Raw genomic sequence first — 27,091 nt, 5'->3', positions numbered from 1 at the left:
CTAAAGTGAATGAGTGTCGCCCCACTGCTCTCCGAGCAGAGGAAAAAGGTAAATAAAATGATAATAACACCTTTATTATCATTTTAATTTTTTTAACGGCTAACGGGCTATGTTAGGGCAGGCGGGTCAGGGCTGGGTTCACAGGGAGGAGGAGTGGTTTGTGCACCATAAGTGCTCATGACAGTTTGGCCAGACGTCTTGGGCCGGCCAAACAGTCATGCACACGTAGCATTTCTCCATGTGGCTGTATTTCACAACCGGGCAGAGAACAGTCCCAAGGCTCCCAGGCACTGCATGAGCAGCCAAACAGACCAATCACAATGCTGCTGTCATGCTGGTGACAGAAGCGTTGTGATTGGCTTAGAGGAGCCTGTGTGCTGCCGGGGTCCAGGAAGAAAAGAAGACAGAGAAGAAGCTGCTGCTGTAATCAGGTAAGTGTTTTTTCATTTTATTATTCTTGGGTCTGGTCTGCATTGTTGTGCAATCATGAAAAACAAAGCTTACAAAAAAAGCTGCCATAACATGGAGAATTCTTTTATTTTCCTATACGCGGAAGCAGACAATCTAAGCATCTCAATGATAGGAAAGAGACATTCATGAGACCGATTTTTACCTGTGGGAAAAAGATCCAAACATCCATCAAGTAAACGCAAAATGGGGCAACCACACTCCCCATACGGCACAGCATGCTACCACTTCCAACAGCAAGTGACCTGTAATTCAAATGGACATGAGAGGCAGGGTTTAACAGTTTTTGTCTAGTTTAATGTTAAAACAAGTTGTTTTATTTCAAGCAGTTTTTCATATGATATCAGAACACTCAACAGATATAAGCATCGGCATAGCATAAGATAGCAGAGGGTTTTGTGTTCACGCTTGAGAGAAGTGGGTTGGCCACAATGGTCTATGTCTTACAATAGTAGGGCAAGCCAATCCAAAAGCCTGAAAACCCCATCAGCTTTATAGGTTTGAAAAGAGATCCCTGAAGTCGAATGGATCCAATGCTATGTTTTCTCCCTAATCCTAAACACTAAGTAAATAATTTGAGTTTTAACATACTTGCAACCCTACCAATGTATGTTCCACTCCCTAAAACGTGAATTCTCCCAGGAGAATAAGGAGACCCAGAGAGACGTGGACACCCTGGGGGAGCGAGTGGTGGAACTGGAGGACAGAGAAGGGGGCCGTGAAGAAGGAATGGAGTTCCTCCAACAGAAGGTTATCCGGGTCCGGGAATAGCATATTGACTTGCAAGCCCACCTAGAGGACTTGAAGAATCCTTCCAGTTGGAACAATGTGCGCATCAGGGGTGTGGCATCCAGAGCAGAGGGGGAGGACTTATTTGGCCTTGTCTGAGATCTCTTCCATCATATCTTGGGAGGCCCACCACAATCCCCAATCCAACTGGACAGAGCACACAGGGTCGGCTCCTCCAGGCCAAACACTTCTAACCCTAAGGACATACTTGTCTGCGTGCAGAGCTTTCAGGTCAATGAGGAGATTTTGAGGAAAGCACGCAACATACACCCTATTGCTTTTCAGGGCCACCACCCCACCCTTTTTCAAGATCTCGCAGCCCTCACCTTGCAGAAATGTCAGTCATTTCGCCCGGCGACTGCACACCTTAGCAGCCATGGAATTTCCTAATCTTGGGAAAAATCGAACAGGGTCCAAGAGGAATACATACTCTTAGTGGTCGATGCCGGGAAGGCCTTTGACTGGGTACATTGGCCATATCTGGAACAAGTTCTAAAACACTTTAGGTTCCGGGACAGATGCAGGACTGCTACCAAGCCCTTACAGCGACAGTCTGGCTTAATGGCTTTACTTCTACTCCATTTCCAATGCATAGAGGCACCTGACAGGGTTGCCCGCTGTTACTTACTCTTTATATGGAGCCCATGGCCCAGAGGATTTGAGACCACCCAGATATCACTGGTGTACCATTTGGAGGTGACAGACACTCAAACCGTCTCTATGCCGATGATATTCTGCCATCACTGGTGCACCCAGTTATCTCCCTGTCGGCCTTTATGGGAGAACTGAGGGCTTTCGGGCGGTATCGGGGTTCCAGATAAACATACAAATCGCAAGCTCTCAATCTCTCTGTACCCAAGTTACAGTAGACCCTGTCACGACCCAGTTCCCTATCCTGTGGGCCTCAGAGACAATCCTGTGACTGACAATCAACCTTCGTGAGCAACCTCGGAAGCGGCACTCGGACTCCCCTTCTCCTGTTGAATTCCAGCTTGAATTAGTTTCAGGCATCTCGATGTTTTGCAAGCAATAGCAAGGAACGCGCTAAAAGGACCCCTTCTAATTAAAACGGATTCCTTTTGAAATAATTCCTTAACTCATGTAGGACCCTCGTCCCAGTAGCAGTGACTGAGCGCCACATGGTTGTCTACTATTAGAAGACTTTCTAATATAATACAATCTCCCACTGGGAACCACGGCAGTTAACTAGCTGCACCACCAAACAATCTTCCTTGCCTACACAAGCAAAGGCACGTTTCAGGAGGCTCATCTGTCCTGATGAAGATCTAAAAGCTATATAGATCGAAACGCCGTCGACCTACCCAAGGAATTTCACTAGCTCTATTTGTATATAATTGTTGTGTTTTTATCCTTGTTGTTGTTGTGTGACAGTCCGTTCACTTTGTTCACTTATGTCACTTCCTGCACCACACTATTCACTTGAGCACCTGAAAAATAGTATGACTATTTATGTATATCCTTGAGAAAAGAGTAAAATAAAATACTCCTACTTGTACCTACTACCTCTGCTCCCAAGCGATTTATTAAGTATTCGCTCCCTGTTCTTCTTTTTTCTACCAAGGACCCCTTGAGGCCTACCCTGAACCATTGTTCTTCCAAAGCATCTTGTTACCCCAGGTTCTACTGTATGGGGTCCCCTTGTTTCTAACAAACATGAGGATCAACCTAGCCTCCACGATACAAGCAGCAGTTGATAGCAACTACAAGGTGCTTTTCCAATGCATTCGGAGCGATTTAGGGAGGTGGAAGCACCTACAAATTTATTGGCTGGGACGGATAGCAGCTTGCAAATTACGGCCCTTCCTAAGATACTGTATCTCTTTCAGACCTTTCCCCTGACTCCCCCGAGAGGTACGATCGCTAGACTCCAGTCAGAATTAGCGCAGTTTACTTGGCAGGGACGGAAGCCGGGCATGAAGCGCTCCCTGAGTTATCTCCTTTCTGAAGCCGGAGGCCTGGGCATCCCTGACGTACAACTCTACTTCAAAGCGGCGAAGCCGCAATATTTGGTGGAGTGGAGTCGCCCATAGTCTGAGAAGCACTGACTCTTTCAGCATAGAGCCATCTCAGGCACTGCCCTCTGGAAGATTCTGTTTCTTACCAAAGCACAAAGGCCCAGGGGCCTGTATCTGTCCCCAAAAAAACGGACAACGATGATGGCCTGGGACAGCAGTAGCACTAAAATGGGACTGACTACTTCTCCATCCCCGCCGACACCCCTCTTTGAGAACCCAGACTTCACCCTGGTTACCACGAAGACAGGTTTTGCAACTTGGAAAGCATCAGCATGTCGCTCCATGGGCCACTTCTTTGATTCGGAGGGCTTACTCTCTTTCCCGCAAATGATCAAAGATTTTAGGCTCCCGGAATCAGAATGATTTAATTACTTCCAATTAAGACATTGGATGACACACACCGCTAAAACTGCGCTAAAGCACAACACCACTTAACTCAGTATGAGAGGTGGCTTTTGGCCAAATCGTCGGGTAAGGGCATGATCTCAGAGTTATATGCTATCTTACTCCAAACTGAGGTTCATACATTTCATGCGGGGGGGGGGCACGGTGGGAGGAGGAACTGGGGCGATCCCTTAGCGCTAAAGACTGGGAAGGCATAGCCTATAGGGCATGCCACACTGTACATAGTACCTCCCTCACAGAGACACTGACCAAAATCATGACACACTGGTATTACACTCCGGTCAGGATACATAAAATTAAACCTACACAAAGCGACAGATGCTGGCGGAGAGCCGGAGGCCAAGGGTCATTGACACATATACTGTGGGACTGTCTGCGGATCCAGCAATACTGGACACAGTACGAAGACGAGATAAACAAACATCTTGATACACAGCTACCATGATTCCCAGCCTACGTGCTACTGGAACTCCCAAACCCATTAACATATCCCTTAAATTCTACCAGTTGCTGGCCAATAGGAATGGCGCTGAGGGCGGCGGCCCAGACCATTTTAGCCCACTGGGGCACAGCGTTAATCCCCACACACACAAATTGGATGCACAGGGTATGGCGCATTCTGACAATGGAGAAGATTTCCATGTCCCTGGCAGGGAAAGGGACGCGGTGTCTGGAGCTGTGTGGCCCATTTGTGTCTCTACTATCGCAGGAATTCCACGAGCTGACATGTCCCGAATATATCAGACTCCTGCGTCTACTAGAGGTCCCCCAGCTGGAGAAGCATACGTAGCTCTGAGCATATTCACATCCACACAATGGTTTTGGTATCACAGGAGGGTGAGTGGATAGTTGAGGGGTAGAGTTTTGTGGAGTCTCTTTGTCTTCTTGTTTTTGTATCTATCTCAGCACGGAATTATGTTTTGTATTGCCCCTCAGTGGTTCTATGTCCCTGATGACTAAAACCTGCTGCTGTACATGTCTGATATTTTTGAAAATGCCAATAAAAGATTTAAACCATAAAGTACGCAGCAATCGCCATAGTAGTTTTTTGGAGTGTCGTAACACACAGGCAATAACAAAGTTCACCTACTCTGATTTGAGCTTTTTAAGGGAACTATGAGGAGCAGAGGGAACATTATATAAGATGGACTTGGATGTTTTTGCAGCAGTTTACTTAAAATGTAAACAATTAGAGTTTCTAGGTGGGATACCACCATACCATTCAGGTATGATCCGCTTGAGTACAGCTCCTCGATGGTTATAGAGGATGAGGTAGTTAAGAATACAGCAAAAGTTGAAAGTCAGTCAAATATGGTACACTTGCAATGTACAATCTGGGTCACCCAGCAGGCATTATGTATTTGTTGAATTCTAAGCTATGCGTCAGTTTAGGATAATTCCAACAATGAAAATGTATAATTCTTCCGACATTTAATTGATTTTGACATTTTCTCGACCATTTATATGAGTGTTCAAGAGCCAGAAGCTATTACATTGAGAGACCTACACCTGTTTGTTTGCAGTATGACGTTTTATTGCCAAATTGTTCAAAATCAAGGAGCACCTTCAGCATGTGTCTTCAATGTTGTTTCCCTGTTGCATCCAAAGGAACCTGATTTTATATAATTCACAGGCTGAGAATGATTGTTTTTTTGAAGCAATTATAAATGCTACTGCAACAAAGTATACGCTCCATGACTATCGATCTGGGGAACGTGGAGATGTCTATAATAACATTAAATCCTTTTTTTTGTATTTTTATATAGCACAAACTCGACCCGAAGGTATTGGAGCGCTTTCCATGAGCACCAGTTACATTACAAAAGGACATATTTTTTTTTTTAGGCACAGGGAGATTAACCCCCAGATTCATCAAAGTCCTGTTTTGCGAGTCCTTAATAGCAATATTTAAAGAATCGCTATTAAAGAATCGCAAAATGGGTGCATGTAGAAATCGCAATATTTTTTTCGATTTCTACAGCTTCCTTATTTGCGATTCGCTAATTGCTAATCGCAAATAAGAATTGGCTGTCCCATTCATTCCTATGGGCCTAAAGGCCCATAGGAATGAATGGAGAGTCATTCCTTATTTGCGATTAGCAAATAGCGATTCGCAAATAAGGAAGCGATTTCAAGGGTGTCCAAAGGACACCCTGTAGCACCCCATAAATGGTAATGTACACTGGTGTTGCGCACACACATGTCCAAAGGACATGTGTGTGTGTAACATACAACTTAGAAAAATGCACTAAAATGCATTCGCTATTTGCCACATAGTTACACTTCGCGGTAAATAGTGGCCCCAGATTGCGAATTCGCAATTTTAAAATTGTTCATGAATTGCATTTAAGGAATCTCAAATTGAGATTCCCTAAATGCAATTATTCGCAATTTAGCGATTTTTAGAATTGCGATTTTTGCATTTGGGATGATGAATCCCAAATGCAAAAATAGCGCTCGCAAAGGTCCAGATTCTCAGAATCTGGCCCTTTGCGAGCCAATTTTGGCTTCATGAATCTGGCTATAAGTGATTTACCCAGAAGCACAGTATGTTGAGGCAGTACTTAAAAATGGTTCCTCAGTCCCAAAGTCAGCAGCTCTGACTGTTACGTCACATTCTGTCCTAACCTTCCTAAGTATGCACTGCAGTATGTACAGTGAGAACTTTGTTCCCTTACCACTGTCCTTATTTCGTGAAGTGAGGGTAAGAATAGGAATGAAACCAAGATCATACCCAGAACTATTACATTTAGCATTGGGCGGCTGAGTCTGGCTCCAACTTTTCAGGCCAGCTCAACTGTATTGAATTATCATTAGTGCTCATAACATCTCGATCTCCAGTTTGACCCGGGTAAGAAGAGCTAATTTAATTTCACACAACAGCATATAATATTGAGGCAGTGTGCGAAGTTGGTGCATTCTTATGTCAGAGTTCAGATGGTGCTGTTATTTTTCCAGAATCAGGGGTGCATGTCCATGCTGAATAATAATGTTTATTTTTCTTTTTTTTCCCCCCGGAGTTTTGTTTAGTGCGAACTTGACCCAAAGGTATCAGACTGCTTTACATGAGCACCACTTGCATTACAGATGGACAAATTCATTTTTGTTAGGCACGGGGGGGGGGAATAAGAGATTTGCCCAGAATCATGGGAAGTTGAGCGCCCCTGCTGAGACTCGAACCCAGTTCCCCAGCTTCGACGCCTGCTCTAGCCCATAAACCACTTCCGAGCACAACACTTGGGGCACCCTTGATTCAGCTCTGATGCACGGTGTTCTGCCACGTTAGCTGTGCTGATAATTTGGCTGCAGTTTTGAATGACTGATCGGCCAAAAGTGGACATTCCCAACCTCACTCAATCAGTTCAAATTCAGGGACAATGATATCTAGGTGGTAGAGTTCATCTAAGGGTTAAAGCAGTTTCTGATCCTATCATTGGTCTTAATTGAGAATAGCTTTTATGGAGTAATTTGCGGTGATCACTTGTTCCAAACGTTGTCTGGTTACTCATTTTCTAGGCTTTTGTTTGGATACATAAAGGCTGTAATAGGCATATAGCTTCTAGCACATTGGTATCTACAAGATTTTTTTCACGGTGTGGTAGACAGTTGCTTTCTTTAGAGGTCAAGTATTTGCAAAGGGACGCATCCACTGGGTTAAAAGTGTAGGCAGTACTTTGAGTCCTTCTGATGGAGCAAGGTCCCGGAGAAAAGAGACCTGCTCAGAAGCAATCCGCTCGATTAACTCACTAACAAGTTATTAATAAAGTTTGTGGAAACTAATGCGCAATCACACGAATATTTTTGGGTTAGTGAAGCTTGCGTATGGATGTACGAACACAGATAACATTGAAGAAGGACTTATACCGCTTTAAACGGGAAATCTGTTTTGCGCATGCATCAACTACATCTACGTAGGATGACAAGTTATTGCTTGGAGGGAAATTCTGGTGCAGAAGCTATTATTATGGCATCTTGAAGACTCGCATGCATGGCACCTGCTTATCTGAAATTAAAGCAAGCTATTTTACTAATGCTAATGCGGGGATCAGTTTAATAAATAAAATGGGATAGAGTAGAGTTGGATGGTATACAGTGGAAACATTTTATCTGAGAAATTAACACTTGTCTTTTGACTTTTATCATCAGTACGTATTTGGGCCTTTCTCGTATAACTGAATGAGCTGTGTGACGCAAAGGCTGCGCATGTCCACTGAAGGAAGCCATGAAGGCCATTACAAAGCAGTTGAAAGGGAGCCACGGTCAAGTGTTACATCATGGGGAAATGATGGTGCAGAGTTCAACCGTGAAGAGTTCTATTTATTATATTGTTTAAATGTTTCAATATTGATACAAGTAGTATATGGGAATAACATTTATGCATAAAAAGGGGTTGGGTTTATGGACAATGGTTTAACTGACTTTTGGGACATGTAACCATGGTGTGATGAAGACCCCACTTTGCCTGACCAATCAAATTTCGTATTTTTCCAATATTGAAACATTAATGGGTGGAACTTGCAGAACATATGGTAGGATTAAGATAGCTTTAGTTAGCTAGTCAGATGGAGAATTGCTGAATGCCGATTATGAAGCCTTGCTGTCGGGTAGAGAAGCTGACTGTTTGAAGAATTGCTGGAGTTGCTGATGAAGAGCTGAATTTCTATCCTAATTTAATTGGGTTAGATTTGAAGATTGTGGAAGAATCTCGAGGAGGAAGAGAGTGTCAGAGAAGGCTGTGGCGCAAACGTTGGTATCTTAGAGAGGTTAACTATCCTGTCCTGATTCCTTTCCTAAAATCTTTGTCTCCTGAATCTTTCTCAGGAGAACCCCACCAGCCCTTTGGCCATGGGGTTGGTCTTACACACCATCCTTGGTAATTATAAATTTCTGTTATTTGCTAATGTTCTAGATCTTTTCTCTCTGTCCTCTCTCTTTCCAGAATCAATTTTTGCGTGAGTCAGAGATAAATGCAATGTGTTTATTTATTAAATGTTCTCTCCTATGAATGATGGTGACTGCACTGTATTGAGAATGTTCACATGCATCTAAAATTTAAATAAAAGATTTTAAAAAACTTCTTGAGTCTGTGGTGATTCATTTAAAGTATAGAAAAGTTAGATTGTGTTAATTATCGCCATTAACTAGATTCAACTAATGGTCCATCGACCAGAGGAAAGAACTTGTTGATATGTGAAGGGTTAGTTGAAAATGTAACAGAGGTATTGAATAAATGAATCCTAAACAGTTTGTGAAATTTTATGAAAACTTGACCCCCGCGGTTTAACCACTGTGAGTTTATGGACCCAGGTGAGTATATAGTACAGACCCCCCAGGATATAGCGGCATGGATTCGCAAATTTAGCGGCACAAAAATGGAAATTTAGCGGCACAAATATGGAAATTTAGCGGCAATTTTGCGGCATTTTATTTGGCCATTTTTCCTACAACAAACACAGATATCTTAGCTTTTTTAGTTATTTAACAACATGAAGCTATGTATATTTGGTTTAATTACAATGTAGACACTTTGTTTCCCTCGAAAAGCATTCTCTCCCTTCTTGCTGTGAGTTGTGCCGTGTTCCTTGCAGGCGTTTGCACGGCATTTGCACGGATCGGCCAATTTCGCGATTTTTTTGCAAATCGCGAAATCGCGATAAGCTGGAGGATCTGGCTAACAAACGTACTCGCGGCGGGGAGCAGCCCCCGCCCCCCCCCCCCCGGAACTGCAGACAAGGGATTATAAATAGTCTCGAGCCGCTGGTCCATTTTTGGTAGCAAGCAAGGACAGTGCTCCTCCCTGGCGTAGCTTGGGAAAGACACTGATAACGTTAAAGAAAGATTCGACTTCTATAACACTTTACACTGCCGTTGGAGAAAACGGCATGGGTAACCGACAAAAAAAACTGACACTATCTTACATTATCAGTGGTCACAAGTCTAGGTTCCTGTGTAGGAGTAGACCTCTCAAAGCCTGGGTATCAAAGCTGTAATGTGCATGAAAAAGCAATGGTTAGTGGACTTAAGAAATACCAGCATGAAGCTGCGCAATCTCTCAGGTGTAAGGTGTGGCAAGTGACCGAGTGCTGCTGTAGAGTGAAGTAGGTCTAAAGTGACAACTCACAGTGCAGAAGAGACAGCTGGCAGCTTACCGTTCGAAAATGAAAGCTGAAGAAGAATTTGTAGAGCTGTTTGCAGAGAAAACAATATCTTAATGGTTTCTAATATCGATTAACTTGATCTGAAAAAATTATTGTGGTGTTAACGTGCACTCGGTTATTCCTCCAGCTCCTCTCCCTTTCTTTCCTCCTGCAGACCCCCCTCCCCCTTTCGCTCTCTCACTCTCCCTCTCTCTTCCTCCCTCCTCCCTCTCGCTCTCTCTCTCTCTCCCTCTCCCTGTCTCTCTTCCTCCCTCCCTGTCTCTCTTTCTTTCTCTTCTCTCTCTCTCCGTTCCCTATTCAGATGTTCCTTCCTCTAGTTTCTATTCTCTCTCTTCCCCCCTCCTCCCTCTCTCTCTCTCTCCCTGTCTCTTCCTCCCTCCCTCCCTGTCTGTCTTTCTTTCTCTTCTCTCTCTCTCTCCGTTCCCCCCTTCAGATGTTCCTTCCTCTAGTTTCTATTCTCTCTGTTACTCCTCCAGCTCCTCTCCACACTCCCTTTCTGTCCTCCTGCAGCCCTCCCTCCCCCCGTTCTTCCTCTCTCTCTCTTCCTCCCTCTCTCTCGCCCTCTCCCTGTCTCTCTTCCTCCCTCCCTGTCTCTCTTTCTTTCTCTTCTCTCTCTCCGTTCCCCCCTTCAGATGTTCCTTCCTCAAGTTTCTATTCTCTCTGTTACTCCTCTAGCTCCCCCCTCTCTCTCCGTCCCCCCCTTCAGACGCTCCTTCCTCCATCTTCCAGCAGTCACCGGGCTGGAGCAGTCTCTAATCCGCGAGGACAGATTCCTGCCAGGGCGAGGTGCGCCTCCTGCCGAGAGAGCCCCGTAGCCCCTCTCGGAGAAGGGCCATCAACATTTCATTGTCACGGTGGATTACGGGAGCCGTAATGAGGGGATTAACGGGGCCCTCAAGTTTTCAGGCCGAGGGCCTCTCCTCCTGTGACCTCACCCTGATGATAGCCGTAGAGTGCGCGGGCCTAAACTGGAAAAAAAACCTCACCGGATCCAACACATCAAACGCCCATTTCATGCATCCGGTTTGTATGGAGTGCCCAAGGATGCGTTAAACAATCAAAGGCTACACGTTCTAAAGATAACTGCACTCTGGACAACCGCCAAACCGGGGTTGGACCAGGTAACTGCAGCCCGAGGTCTTCAGATGCGAGATGGAAAGGAGACGTTGCTGCTGACTGGCTACAAAAACGGCGGATTTCGCTGCCGTTTTTGTGGCGCAAACGTTGGTATCTTAGAGAGGTTAACTATCCTGTCCTGTATCCTTTCCTAAAATCTTTGTCTCCTGAATCTTTCTCAGGAGAACCCCACCAGCCCTTTGGCCATGGGGTTGGTCTTTCACACCATCCTTGGTAATTATAAATTTCTGTTATTTGCTAATGTTCTAGATCTTTTCTCTCTGTCCTCTCTCTTTCCAGAATCAATTTTTGCGTGAGTCAGAGATAAATGCAATGTGTTTATTTATTAAATGTTCTCTCCTATGAATGATGGTGACTGCACTGTATTGAGAATGTTCACATGCATCTAAAATTTAAATAAAAGATTTAAAAAAACTTCTTGAGTCTGTGGTGATTCATTTAAAGTATAGAAAAGTTAGATTGTGTTAATTATCGCCATTAACTAGATTCAACTAATGGTCCATCGACCAGAGGAAAGAACTTGTTGATATGTGAAGGGTTAGTTGAAAATGTAACAGAGGTATTGAATAAATTAATCCTAAACAGTTTGTGAAATTTTATGAAAACTTGACCCCTGCGGTTTAACCACTGTGAGTTTATGGACCCAGGTGAGTATATAGTAGTGGAATATCTGTTGTTGGTGAACCGCTGGATCACTGCTGTGTATGGATCTGCAGGAAGGTTCCATGCTTGTGTATTCTTTGCCAGATTCAAGTAGTAAAAAGAACTCTAGAATGAAAGTTGTTGGGCTGACAAGTGACCGTTCTCAGAGCATCTGGATTAGCCATACTAAAAGAACATTTAATATTTCCATCTGTTCTGTTTGAACACAATGGAAGTATATTAATAAAATATTCATGCTTTAACATCCAGTTTCACAAACTTCAAATATTGGTGTTTTTTAATGCTTATTTCCTTTTTAAAATACAATACCCCACCACTCCAAGTTGTAAAAAAACGTCCCACCTCGTCCTGACCATACGCTATATGAGCTTAGCTCTTGGTTTTTTATATACTGTATTTGTGGCACGCTGTGTATATCACATTTTCTGGGGGGTTTCTGGGTCTTCTTGACCTTGCCATGCAGTTCCCCAGGAGAAACATATTGAGCATTACTTAAGCCGATCTACACCATTGTTTGGCTTATGAACAATATCACAATAGAAAGTGATGAATGTTTTTAATTTTTCCCATTCAATAATCTTTTTATTCAGTATTTTGACAGAAGCATTTCTTTCGACTAGTTGGTCGTGCTATTTGATTAGCAAAGTATGCTTTTTTGTCCTGCTGGCCACAGTAGAATATCCACTTATCTGTAAGTGTTATCCGATGCCACTCAGTGTCTTTCAGTTTTTACTTGTCTTCTCCATATTAGTGAGACTATTTACTTGTAGGTTTTAATTTCCTTTTTTATTAAGAACTTTTGCAATTGATTTTTGTCTTACAAATTGTGGATCTCTTATTATTTGCTGTTATTTTTATTAAAGTAATAGATGCGAGCACAGAAAGCAAACTGTACACGTTGGCAATAAATAAAAGCATACAATACATCAAATAGTAATGTCAAAGATTTCAAGTATTATTCAACTATATCTATACAGGTCAACAAACAAACTCTTAGGCTAATGCCTCTTGTGCTGTAAGGACCTAGAGAAAAGAAGGCGTGTTATCACCACACTTCCAATCAATTCCTATCAAACTGCAGTCTGCTAAGTCCCGTTCACCACAAATCACGGTTTATACAAGGGCAGGTACTATATAATAACTTCAAGACAAATGTACAACCTTTTTCGGTTGTAAATTAAGGGTTACGAAGCCTGCAACTCACAACATCACAGGCTATGCGACTACAAAAAGGCTAGTCACAATGCACATAGTTTACTTTGGTAGTCGGAAAAGAATCTGCGAATCAGAGGATGGAGACAGTGTGAAAGGAGGAAGGGAATTGTAACTGCAATTGTTATTGTAAACCAATGATCGCATACCAGCTCCCAAAAGGGTTGGTATCCATTTGTAAGCTGTGAGAGGCAGTTTCTATTAAATGGGCTATTTGCACTGGGGTTTACACCAGGGGATTATCAACTGGTTCTGCCCACTTAAACCTGGTTGCCTGTCCACTACGCCCTCACCATACCTGAGGCGGTGGGACTACAATCACTATATTTCCCTTCCCAGGATCGCAATATAAAATGGAGAACCTGAACAATGATCCCTAGCTTGCTTTGGGAGTTTGTTTTTTGAGAACAATAAACCTTTCCCAAGCCTCCTTGGCAAAGTTCATTGCTTTCAGTGGAGCCACTGATAGGTGGCTCCAAAAAAGGTATGAAATAATATTGAAAGTCAAAATACATCCATATTTGTGGTAGCATCCTGAAATATTTAATAAAGGTGAAATGTCTATATTTTACTGCTGACTGTATGTTTAACACCCTATGACAAAGCCTCACATTTTTATAATTTTATGCTACATGATTGTTACTGGCATCTATGGAGGTATTATAATTCTAGGGTTATGGGGCAGCTGGGTCATAAACCGTTAATGTTGACTCAGAACCACTGAATCGAGTCCCCATTTAGGATGTTATTTGAGTATTGTGATCATTCATTAGTGTGTGCCCTTGTAGTTTTCTAAGCCCCCTTAAACCGTGCTCCCATTGGTTTTTCCACCTGCTTTTGCATGCATTTTTCCATTTTAAAGAAACAGCTCTGTCTGTACATTTATTTATTGTGTTATTTGTTGTGTTACTGAGTTCTTAGTTTCTACCCACAGCACCTCCCTCGCGTAAGGCTTGGATTGCTATGCATCACTACTATTTGTTCCACATTGTGGGGGTCTGCAGTAGCGGAGCCCCGGGAAACCAGGCATGAAAGGCCTTAGATATCACAACTGGGGCCCAGTAATTTCTATTTGCCCAGATTTCTCATACTCAGAATAAAACAATGATACAAATCCAAATAATTCATTCTTATGTTTTCCCGACTTCACAGAGAAAAAGGTTTGACCAGCATGCTCATCCAGAGTTCATTTTCAATGTCCTCAGCTTAAACCAGAAACAAGGTGTAAACAGTTTGCTCAACAATGATATCATAGAGTTGTCATAGTTTTAAGTCTCATGACTCAGCATTGTTGATTTTGAGGTAATAGGGCAGCTGCAGGACATTCCAGAGTGAATTCAATTACCACAGTTCTCAGCATTTTCACTCCCACCCACTACCACTACACAGCGGATAAGTGAAGCCTTCCTCTCCCACAATGTGGGCCGCAAGTAGGCTGTCCCAAGGCAAAAGGCGAGCCTGTCCATGGATCAAACACACAAAAGCTGATAGGAGGAATGCCTGCAGTAAGCCTAACCCCTGGCAATCGCGCAGTGTAGCATTCAAACCCATTGTTCTTTTGCCCAGCATACCACCCAAGTTTGACCCAGCCTTTGGTAAATCAGTCTTGACTTTGCTCTCATCTGAATAGTTCAGCCTGACCTGCCAGGCCAGGTTTTCCCTGAACACAAACACAAGCAACCCCAGACCAGTTATTGGGGCTCCTCAGTCGGGTGTAGCTTGATTCAAGGGGCACAGAAAGCATGGAACCCACATCTGAGCATACCCTTGCCACTTACGGCAGCATACAAAAGGTGATAAGAGGGATGCTTGCACCAAGCCTAACCATTGGCAATTGTGTGGGGTAGCATTTTTGCCCTTCATGCCACCTCAGTTTGGACCTAGCTATATGCAAATCAGTTATGACCCTGCTTCAATAGGAACAGTCCAGCCTGAACTGTCATGCCAGGCACTCCCTAAACCAGAACACAAGCCACTCAAACCGGGTTAGCCCTGATTGGGGCTTGACAGTAAGGTGTAGCTTTGTTCTAGTGCCACAGTGACCACGGGACCCATGTCCAGGCACATCCTTGACACTTAGATCAATACATCAAACACACAAAAGTTGATGGAAGGAATGCTTGCAATAAGTCTAATCATTGGCAATCTCTTGCGGTAGCATTCCAACCCACTGCTCGTTTGCCAACCATGCCATCTCAGTTTAGACCCAGCCATATGCAAATCAGTCTTGACCTTGCTTCAGTTGCTCGAGTAGGAACAGTCCAGCCCGAACTGCCTGCCCAGGGACTCCCTCAACCAGAACACAAGCAACCTAAGAGTGGAACACAACTTCATACTAATTTGTCATCTCATTTATATGGTTTGATTGATTTTAACTTCATTGTTTCTAAGGGCACATGCATCAAGCGATTTTGGAATCGCAAATGGTGCGAATCGCAAAAGTCGGCCGTTTACGATTCCAAAATCACTTTTTAGGATGCATCATTTATTTTTCATGTTTCACAATTTAAGAAATCACAATTTTTTGCGATTTCTCAAATTGCGATAGCATTTAAGAAATCGCAAATTTTGCGATTTCTTAAATGCTATGCATGATTAATTTTATTTTGCGAATTTGCAATTTTTAAGGGAAAAATTACCATGAAGTACACCTTCATGGTAATTTGCGAAAAGTTTCAAAAATGCACAAAAATGCATTTTTGAAACTTACATGTTACACACACACATGCCCTTGGGACATGTGTGTGAGTAAAATGTACTTACATGAGATTCCAGGGGTGCAGGGGGGGTCCTTTGGACCCCCCCTGCACCCTTGAAATTGCATTCTCATTTTGCGATTCCTTAATTGCGAATTCGCAAAATGAGAATGCCTTCCCATTGATTCCTATGGGCCTCTTGGCCCATAGGAATCAATGTAAAGCGTTTCCTTATTTGTGATTCGCAATTAAGGAATCGCAAATAAGGAAAATTAGGAAATCACAAAAAAAATTGCAATTTTTTGATGCATAGGAATTTGCGATTCCTAAATTGCGATTCCTTAATTTTCGCAATTTAGGAATCGCAAATTCCTACAATGATGCATGTGGGCCTGAATGCTTTCATTTATTGATTATTGAATTATACTAATCAGATGATTTGGATTTGTAAACCTTTTAACGTTTTAATAAACCTTCATGCTCTAAAAACGTAACCACTCGCTGTCTTCCTTGTGGAGCCTAATACACTTCATTTTAATTAAATGTATTGATTTGAGCATTAGCCTTAGTTGTGGAGCTCAATTCATGTGCCACTGAAAGTGACACCTTTTAAATTCAAAGTGGACTAGCAGCTGGGCCTGCTTGCAGTCACAGCAAGATCTCAGGTCACAACTGGCTATCCACTAAGTGTGCAGCAGAGAGAAAACATGTTCCTAAGCTAAATCACTTGAAAAGAACCGTGGACTACCATTTCGCAGTACTAATATTTAAAGACAACTTCAGCTGTCGGTCATCTACGGATGGACCACCAAACTGCGAGTGCACGAACTTCTCCCTGGAGTTGTCTCCCACAAGCACCTTCTCCGGCTTACTGCTCTACCGACCCCCAGGACCCATAGGTCAATTCCTTAATGCACTCCCCACACTTGTCGCCAATCTAGCCCTAACTCCAGCTAATTTTACAATACTAGGGGACCATAACATCCACATGGAGGACCGCTCTAACCACCTGGCCAATGAGTTATCTACCAGCCTCGCGGCACTTCAAATTAAACAGAAAGGCTTTGCCCTCACACATGACAAGGGCCATCTCCTCGACCCAGTGTTTAGTAACGACCAGAATCTTAATGTTGACTCTCCCGTCCCCCTCCCCTGTAGGGATCACTCGCTTATTCCCCTGGTCTGGGAGATTCCCACCCCCTCTCCTCCTGAGAACACTACGCTGACACTCGATAGGAAATGGTCAAATCTCTCCATTAGCCAATGAACCGCTGTTCTCGACACCACTAGACCCCAGACTGACCCTAACCCTGAAATGGCGAACAATAACTTCAACTAATGGATCCAAAACTCATTGGATAATGTACTCCCAAAAAAACGCTCGCCCAAGAGATTCAGGCAAAAATCATCACCCTGGTTCTCCTCTACATTAAGAGAGCTTAAACAGATTTGCAGGAAATCTGAAAAGAGATAGAGACAGACCTTCGCGGAAGAAAGGAAACAGGACTATAGAGAGGCAATTAGGAGGTACAAGGCAGAGATTAAAACCGCCCAAACCAACTTCTAAGAGGAGAGAATCAACGCGGCTACTAACTCTCCCAAAGAGATCTTCTGTATCGTTAAGTCTCTCTCCTCTGTGCCGCATAAACCTCCCAAGACGGAGGAAGCCCCAGACCGGTGCAATAACCTAGCAGAATACTTCCACCATAAAATCCAGGTGGTCTGCCAGCCTTTCCCTCCCCACCAGCCAGAGCCCACAGATCACAGCACCACCACTATACACCCTGAACTACACTGCTCTTTAGGAGAATTCCCACTGTTTGATGCTGAGTCCCTAGACACCATCATCTCCAGGGTAACCTCTGGTTCCCCCATAGACCCCGCCCCCCCACAGTAGCTTCTATCATCTCTGGCACGGTGTCCCTGGCATGGAAATGCGCACAGGTGGGAGCCCAACCTTGATCACTCCAACATGGCTAATTACCGTCCCATTTCTCTCCTACCCTGGCTGAGCAAGTTACTGGAGAGACATATAAACTCCACTCTGGTGCAGCACTTGGAATCCAACAACTTGCTTCATATCACCAAAACTGGATTCCGTCCACAACTAGAGACAGAGACGGCCTTACTGGCGGTAACTGAGGAGGCAGGGAGACTTCTGGCCTAGGTCTGCTCAGCAGCTATCATTCTGTTAGATCTCAGTGCCGCCTTCGACACTGTTGATCATAATATCCTGCTGAGCGGCTAAAAAACTTAAGAAGTGAAAAAAATATAGCTATTACCTGGTTCCAATCCTTCCTAAAGGACCGGTTCTTTCAAGTATTTGAGGGAGCTGCCTAATCTAACAGGTGGCCTCTTAGCTGTGGGGTCCCCCAGGGTTCGTCCCTGAGCCCCACGCTTATTAACACCTATATGGCCCCAGTGGTAGAAACAGTCTTTCCATTCAGCATCGAAATCATTCACCTACGCGGATGATACCCAACTGATGGTGGCACTCAACCACCCGGATGGATCTTCTGGCGCTCTTGGCGCTTGCCTAGAGGCGGTAGCCGAATGGATGGACCGTTTCCACCTCAAGCTAAATGGGGACAAGACCGAACTGATGTTTCTGGGCAAATCTCCATCTCCCACCCGACACTTACTTGGCCAACTTTTCTTGGCCCCATGCCCATCCCAAAGCAGCAGATCAAGAGCCTAGGCGTGTGGCTGGACAGCTTCCTTGGTTTTAATCACCAAGCCTCTAAGTTCTCTTCTACTTGCTTTGGCCTAATGAGAATGCTTAGAAAGATTCTTCCCCTGCTCCCTTTCCAGGCTAGGAGGATTGTGGTCCAAGCCCTCATACTGTCCCGCCTTGACTACGGGAATGTTCTGCATTTGGGCCCCCCTCAGTCCACAGTCCAGAGGCTACAAGTCATTCACAACTGTGCGGCTCGCCTATTGCTCCTGATTCCCCGGAAACACACAGCAAAACCTGCCTTGAGCAACCTCCACTGGCTTCCTATCCGGTCCAGGATACAGTTTAAGGCCATGTGCCTAGCCCACAAAGCTATGTGGAAATCAGGCCCAGGAATCCTTCAGTCCTTGGTCACCCCCTATCAACCCCCTATGAGTCTGCGCTCCAGTTCAGCGTTTCGTGCCACCTCTGTGAAAGTACGCAGATCCAGGTGGGGTGGATGCTCTTTCTCCCTGAATGCCTCCAACCTCTGGAATTCTCTCCCCCCACCCTCCGAGGGGAACCTAACCTGCTGGAATCCGTAAACGTCTCACAAAAACTCATCTTTTCACTACCTCACACTAGCACCACTTGCCTCTCTGTCTCTCCGCCCCGCAAGGACTAGGAGGCCTCCGGGTAGCTAGCGCTATACAAATCCAAAATCATTCATTCATTCATTCATTCTAATCAAGATTCAAGGTCAGTGGTTTTGAGATGCCTTCCCCTTCCCAGATCTTAGCCATCACCACCATCACAAGCCAGAAAGCTCCTCCTCCTCCTCTTCAACCCTATACTGCTCTATAATACATAAAAACACAAGCATTACACAAGTAAATGTGGATGCTTTTTTGTACCAATCATCATGAAACAAAATAGTGAATGAACTTCACAACAAGACAAGAAGTGACACTTTGGTACTCCTCAGTTCGAGTTACAATCCATCATTTAAGTAAGGCATAAGCACACAACCCTCCTCCTTTAGTGAAAAGGTCACTGTAAATTACCCTGACCAAAAAAGGTATTCCGTTTTTTTTCTACTCTCGTTGAAAACAGTTACGCTTCAATGAAATGCCTAACAATATTAGAAAGAAGAGTAGAAAGGCACACAATGTAAGTTCTGTCAGCAGCGTTTTGCACAGATTAACACATTTGCCTACATTATTTGGTCATTTTATATCAGATTATATTCATTACATTTTGAAAAAACATACCTTATAATAGTTGGGTACAGTTCTGCTGTATACAGGTAAATAAGTCCGAATGCAACACCTATTGCAAACTTTCCTGACATATTTGCTACAATGCTCAAGATGGTGTAGTCCTGTGAAAACAAAAGCAAAAGGTCACTTATTTTTATTTTTGTTGGGGTTTTATAGCTTTGACTTGCAAGTGAAAACAAAAACAAAAAGACACTGAAAACCACTTTAAACTGCAATTATATATTTCAACACAGTTTCGACAACAGTTAAACGTGTTTGGGTTCAGTCAAATTTCATAATGGATGAAGCCTCCTTTGCCTCCTCCAAGTTGGTTGGACCAAGAGTGCAACGGTAGGAAGGTCTGTGAGATGAGGTGTTTGTCCCACTGCTATAAGCAAGAGTGTAGGAATGATGAATCTGCCCTACTGGCCATCCTGTGGCAGTAGGTTGTTTCTGATTTGGAGGTGGGTATGCTTAAATATAGATCAAAGAATAAAAAGCAGAATTTTGTCACACTAATAATTCACCTGCATTTATCCCTTGAAGAACATATCAGTGGAAAATGTAATCTGTAGATATGTAGGGAAATAGATCTGTTGGCCCTAAACCACATGCCACTATTCTGAAAGATAGCTGGCTTAAAACTTTCCAATGTTTTATGCCTCTTTTGATAAAACGAGCTGAGGGATCCAGCCATGTTGTTTTTAGAAAAGATTCTAAATACCAGTGATTATTGTATTATCCACAAAAAGGGGCTGCCGAACCTGGCAATTATCTGCCAAGCTCCCTCCTCAACATAAAAGGAAAGATATTCCAAGAAATTAAATTTGGGGATACATGCATATGGAGCTGTCCTCACAGAAAATCCAAAGTGATGCCAAGGCCAATTTGCGGTAAGGAAATAGTAAAATAGATTGTGCATTCCGCTTCGTCCCACCATTATGAACTATGTCAGTTTTATCATTCTAAGTTTATTTTTGTTTTCTTAAAGTTTTTAAGAAAAGCAATCAAATCTTATGTAACAATACAAGTTAAAATGTACTGAGTCATTAATAAAAACTCTTCCAAAAACAAAATTGGAAAATTGAAATCAAATTCAAGTAGCAGGAAAAATAACAAGCATTTGCAATGCAATAGGTCTCGCATTAGTAAAGTTTGAGCTATTAGTATTGTAAATTACTTTTTTTTTATTAATGTGTTGGTTTTGGAAATAGCTGAATGAATAGCTTTGTCATTTACAATGCAAATAGTTATAACTTTTGCTACGCTAATGGAATCATGCATTTGCTCTGCAATGTTGTGTTAACACTGTCTATGCTAAATTATGTGGAGGCTGTGGTAGGTTACGGCCTCAGAGGTCTGGGCAGCCCTTATGGTTACACGTGTTTCACAGTAAGATCGAGTTACAGGGTAATAGATAAGTGTCCTTCCATTTCTGGCACTTAGCAGCACTTTTAAGATCTCCTAAAAGTTTCTTGGTGCTCAAATGGGTGCAATTTGTGATATTTAACTGTTTCCCTCGTCTTCAGTGCTTCATTTTGTTCGTGAGAAACGTGTCACTCTTAGTTGTTGAAATGTCACTCATAATTATGCAAATGCCACACATAGTAATCTGAAACCTTGGCAACTATGGGTATGTATGCTCAAAATGGGAAAGGACGCTAGCATTCAGCGCTCACCGTGAAGGAGTGGCAGGTTAGTAGAGCTGCCCGTTCTGAGCTTCAACACTGTAATTGAACCATCAAAATATCTGCTATGTAAACCGTGCACCCGTGCCAATATGATAAAGACATTTCAAAATACGAAAAAAAATGTTAAAATACGGAAGCTAGCCACACTAGTACGTTAGATTATATCAGTGCTGTGAGTGGTTTATTAGAGGTGACAGTATCAAAACATTAAATACATTCCTGCCCACAACGCTCTTAAGACGATGTGATTATTGAATCAAGACCCCTAATCGGGTGCCTTGGGTGTTGTTCCCTTTGAAGCAACGTTAGTCTATTAAACTAAAGCCAAGAAAGGTGTTTGTACCGTGTATTTCAAATGTGCTGTCAAATGAGACGAGAAAGAAAAAGGGGGCTGATAAAGTAATTGTCCTGAATAACAAATTTGGTCAGGAGGGGAAGCCAGGATTGATCTCTGGTTACTTAGTTTTACATAATGCCACGACTTGCACATGCGCTCTGGAAACTGTCAAATAAAGACATTTGGGGACACAATTACCATCTTGTATGAAATTAGATCTACTCTCTTGTGTTTCTGCGGGAAAGAAGTAGAAGACGTTTAGATTCACAAGAAACTTGCTGGGCGTAGCGCACTGTTCACCATCCAGTGCTTTAAATCGGCAGACACTTACAGGCATCGAGTACCAGTGATGCAATGTATTTAGCACGAGAGTACCTGCACTGCTCAGAAGCAAAAGGCACTCTGGGATACCGAGTACCTACACTTTGAGATTCCTATGGCAAGAACTGAGCATGACGCAATGGAGCTCCGCGGGTCCCGGTAGGAGTCGCACAGGTCCTGCTGCGCGTCACCGGTTTCATGTATCCGCTGCCTTTTATGGGGCAGGTGGGGAGGGCAGGGGTGTGACAGCACTGGCTATTTACGACTCGGCGTCGATGCCTTCCTCATCCGAAGGATCCGCAAGTAGCGGAACTACACTGCTTGCGCTGATCCAACAGTAAATCCTCGATCCGTGTGTTTGGCACCACTGCAACACCGAAACACTACTATACCAAACACCTCCGCGGTGGCTAGTTCAAAAGCAAGCGCTGTGGCACCTTCTAAGTGTTGCAATGCACTGACCGTCTCAACTCAGAAGTGCAAGCTTTCGTCTACTCAGTGACAATACCGAGTCTGTTGTAAATATTTCCGGATGCAGGGGCGCGCGAGGAGCCCGAGTTAGTTCCAGTAGTTTTCAGGACACATGGCATTGCTGTTTTTACACCAGAATGACAGTGCCCCGTGACGGACAAGCTCTCGCCCTTCCTTCCCAGTGCCCCTTATCGGTGGTGCCCCGACCCCGTGTGGCATGCACTTGTTTTGAGAGGGGCGGGGGCAGCAGACACCCCAGCCTGCAGCTCGCTCCACACACTCTCGCTGCACGCTCACGGGGCACGCACCCTCCTCTCTGCCCGAGCACACTGCAGCCCTTACCTGCTCGAATCAACAGATCCAGCTGGTTGTGCCTCCCTTGCAGCGCCGTCGCCATGTTTCCCTAACACTTTGCAGCCAGTATACTTCCAAAGTGGAGAAACCCGGATATGTGTGTGTGTGCAGCTGCTTCCTGGAGCCAGCCGCGGGAGGGGGAGGGGCGGCGCTGGGCCTGTGTCCCTGCAGCCCAGATCCCCTCTGGCACAATGTTTTGCTGCACTTCCTGGAGAGAAGTCCGACCCACGTGTCTGCCAGGCCCCCGGGCATGCTTCCTGGGAGGGACACCACCGCCTCACATCCCAAATCCGTCATTTAGTGGATGTATTCTGGGCCTGTCACAAACACCTGTTGATCACCGGCTGAAACTCTCGGCGCTTGTGAAACCTGGTTTACTCCCTCTCTGGCCCGGAGCACGTTTGAAACGGTGCTGTAAAAATGTCAACACATGGACATTCAACGTGTCGTCAGGGGTATTAGGCGCTATATAATTACATTACAATCGTCTTTCAAAATTGGGACTAATGATTATTCATTGTGAGGAAGGAGTTTTGCATTAAAATATTATTTTGCAATGTCGCAGCCCCCGGCGGGTCTCTTGGAGCAGAACCTATGTATTGCACTAATTCCAGACGAAGCTCGTTTCAGGCATTCATTCCCTCTATATCGCACCAGAATATAGGCCCGGGATGAGCTCCGGAAGAAAGCTGCCAGCACAATATTTTTCTTTTCTCGTGGTCTCAAAACACGTTGGCTGCTGCTCGCATTGTTGTGGGGAATATCTTTTTTAACAGGCCCATTTGTTTTGCCAAGGAGTGTTAATGCGCCCTCTCCATAATAATTTGAAGATTTCACCCCCCAAAAATGTTTTTAGCTCAAACGAATCAAAATTTATTAAACCAAAAGTTCTACACGTCATTCTAAGCAGTGTTAGTTTTTTTGCAATAGTTGCTAAAATGTCGAAATAAAGAAATAATGTTGCTACAGATTGTGTCACATTATGGCGCATACCTTTCCTTTCCTAGATGCGTGATTTTGTTAACCCTGTTGGATAATTTACTCCTCCACTGCAGCATAATGCAACTGACCCTTCATGTAACGCATCTACTGTTCCTGGCTTTTCAGCTAACAGCACGTTGCAGTGAGGGGTTTATAGTTTGCTTTGGACACTGCCATTACGGGTAAAAACAAGTCCCGCGGCAACCCGGAAGCTCTTGGCCGGCCGGCCAATCCGGTCGCGGCCGACCGGAAGTCCCGCCTCCCGGGTCCGCGAGCTGCCGGCGCATGGAGCGCCCTGCCGGTCCGAGGTAGCCCGGGTCCCCAGGAGGGGGCCGGGGAGAAGGAGGAGTGTGGCGCCTGTTGCGGGGCTCCTCGGACCTGAGGGAGCCCCGATTGAGAAGAGAAGAGGAGACGAGCCGCGCCGCGCCGTGGGGAGCCCCGCCGGAAGAGCGCAGTCGGTGAGTGGGGCCCAGGGCTGATGTGAAGTGCGTGCGTGCCTGTGTGTATGCCTGGGGGGGGTTGGGGTGGGGGAGGGGGGGGGAGTGTGTGCGTGCGTGTGTGCGCGAGGGAATGTGTGTGCGCATGCGTGACTATGTGTGATTGAGAGAGAATGCGAGGTAGGGGATAGTGTGCCTGTATGTGTGCCTGTATGTGTGCCGTATGCCTGCGTGTGCATGCGCGCGCCTGTGTGTGTGTGTGTGCGTGCATGCAGAGGGGTGGGGGCTGCCTGTGTATGTGTGTGAGCAAGGGCTTTGCTTCGCACATGCGCAGCTACCAGACGCTCGCTCCCGAGGTGAAATCTGACCTCGTCAACGCGCGCGTCTGATAGCTGTCCACAATCCTAAATACGGGCCACAAAAGGTCTGAAGCAGACACTCTCAATGCTCACGCATTGAGAGTAGGTCTGCTCGACCTAAAAAGGTTAATGCCATTAAATATACAAGAGCTTAGCTGGCCTTTTGCAAATAGCCTCAAAGAATTTAGGGCTAGATGTATGAAACATTTATGCGTTCGCAAACAGCCCGAGTCGCAGAATTGGACCATTGGCAAACGCAAAAAATCCTGTTCTGATGTACAAAGCTGAAATTGCGATTTAGTAAACTGTTACCAAATCACATTTTGTGGTTTGCGAATCAGTATTTGGAAGGGGTGTGTTTTGGCGGTCCCTTTTAAATACTGATTCGCGTCGGTATGTACGAATGTTTTGTGACCAAAATGTGGTCGCAAACATTCACACTTTACTGTCAACTCAAACTTGTGTATGGACCTCTTGGGACCCCTTCCCCTTTGAAAATAGTTAAATTAATATTTTTTAAGAGCAGGCTGTGGTCCCTTGGACCTCTGCCTGCTCTTTAAACATAAAAAGAAACTTTTCATCTTATAACATATCCTGTTTTCCTTTAAGGAAAACAGGCTACACTGTTTTGTTGGTTTATTTAAAAGCAATCACAGACATGGTGGTCTGCTGACCCTAGCAGGACACCATCACGTTGTTGGCAGCGAGTCATAATGGGTCTCAAATTGCGATCTACCTCAATAAAATAAAAGGAGTACTATTTGCGACCCACTATGAATCGCTATTTAGGGAATAGGGGCTAAATAGCCCCTTGTACATTAGTAATATCGATTACCAACTAGCAATTTGCAAAAAATGCTATTTGGTAATCGCTATTACTAGTGCTCATACATCTAACCCTTAATCACTTGTCATTGGAAGCAAGCTGACTTCAAGATTAGACAGACCAGAGCTACATGCGCAAAATGCTAAATGCTCCCCTGAGCCAAATTAAAGTATTGTTTCTTTTTAGGAATCTTCTGATATCCCTTCAGAGCCCCACCCACCCAATCAAAGGAGTTATATAGATTTTATACAGAATCTTCAAATTATATGAGCCATTATTTATTCTATATATATCTGCAGTTTAAATACATGAATCTTAGTATTGACAGGGGTAAGGCACATTTGTATCCTTGCATCGGTACTTTTAAAATAGTTCCAGATTTAGAGTTCAGCAAGCAGATATACCTATGCTCTGTGGAGCCCTTGTTCCTTCATCTTCATATGGAAGACAAGGTACCGTGTGCCCAAACTGGAAGCAGCCTAGGCAGGATGTTGGCAGGTTTTGAGCTACTATGTAGACATACCATATGGTGATTAACTCATTCAAATAGAAGATACTACTAGTATCAAATAATGACTCTTTGAGAAGTAATACGAGGCTGGATAACAAGTATCTGAAGGGGGAAAAGACTTTTGAATGTTCTATGATTATCTTTATTGCATGATGAATACAAATCTTTACACTGTAAAGTAATACACTGTTCCAAATGATAAAACACTGATGAATAGGATCAATAAAACCCAGGAAATATGGTTAAAGACAGGCTGAATAAGTCACGTATTAAAATGCAGAATCCGATGGACATATTGAGGGAAAAGAATTGCTGCATTTATCAAGTTCAGTATCTTAAAAAAGGTTCAACTGATTTAAAATAGAAATAACCACATACCCGTGTCTGTCCTTTGCAAACTGGTTTGGGAAGGCTGGCTGATAGTTTGCTAACGCTGGGTATCAGAGCCATGTGAAGCAGCTTAGCGTATTTGGCCTGCAGGGCTATGAGGTGTTGGAGACACTTCTTCTCAGAATATGGAGGTAAATTTACCATTCTAGTTTGCCTCAATTATTTGTCAATTGGTTCTGGTACCAGTAGGGTCTGAGTGAAAATTGCTGCTAATGGTCCAACTTCTAGAAATTGCTTCGTAATACTGATGTATTTGCCAAATTGTGCCGATTCCATCCTCTCCGTGATAGTGAACACCAAATTCACAGCCTAATTACAGGGTCTAGTGCCATGGGTGATAGTGGTTTTAGCAGTGTACGGCGTGGTAACAGAAGTGAGGGACAGTAGCAAAGTAAGGGGTTAAAAGACTCATATTTTTAATTACAAAGTCTGCAATTTACGATTTTTTTAAGGGACTGCCATCCTGGGTTTACTTTCTTAATATATAAGCCCATTAGCCTTGCAAACAGGATTTATTGTTATGTAGTCTTTGCAGAGCGCACTAGAAAAATATGGTTGTGATCTAAAGGGAATACGGTTGTACACTGACATATAACAGCCCCACTGCTTGCAGGATTCTTGAGTTTTTAAGCTTGTCCATGTCGCTTGCCTTCGATAATGTTTTGGTTTGTTTTTTCAGAGCAGTTTTGAGCATGGCACACGTGAGCTGTAAGCTCTTTAGCACATGTTAGTCAATTTGAAGGGTGTCGATTGAGTGCTGTAAGTATTGTGACCAAGGATTCCCATTTTGGGTGAAGATGGGCTGGAAGACTGATTTCATAGTGTTGGCAGGCACCTCAATTGTTCAATGTCAGTAATTTTCAAAGGACACCATACACACCCACGTTTGGGCCACCAGCCCAAATTCCAGCCTTATCAGGCAGCTCCAACAATACGA

The 27,091-nt window shown here is 44.0% G+C and overlaps 1 protein-coding gene across 1 annotated transcript in view; it reads right to left on the bottom strand.

The window, feature by feature from the left end:
* The window catches only part of SLC22A16 (solute carrier family 22 member 16), a 335,928-nt gene that overhangs the window by 9,668 nt on the left and 299,169 nt on the right, over positions 1–27,091 (bottom strand). The window contains exons 6-7 of the mRNA XM_086927382.1: positions 19,489–19,598; positions 614–713 (exon numbers count right to left, since the gene is read on the bottom strand). Of these exons, the coding sequence (XP_086783508.1) occupies positions 614–713; positions 19,489–19,598 (210 nt within the window). The remainder of the gene's footprint in view (positions 1–613; positions 714–19,488; positions 19,599–27,091) is intronic.

Source organism: Lissotriton vulgaris, chromosome 6 (genome assembly GCF_964263255.1).
Source record: "Lissotriton vulgaris chromosome 6, aLisVul1.2, whole genome shotgun sequence".
NCBI classification, from domain to species: Eukaryota; Metazoa; Chordata; class Amphibia; order Caudata; family Salamandridae; genus Lissotriton; species Lissotriton vulgaris.
This window is presented reverse-complemented; position numbering and strand designations above follow the sequence as displayed.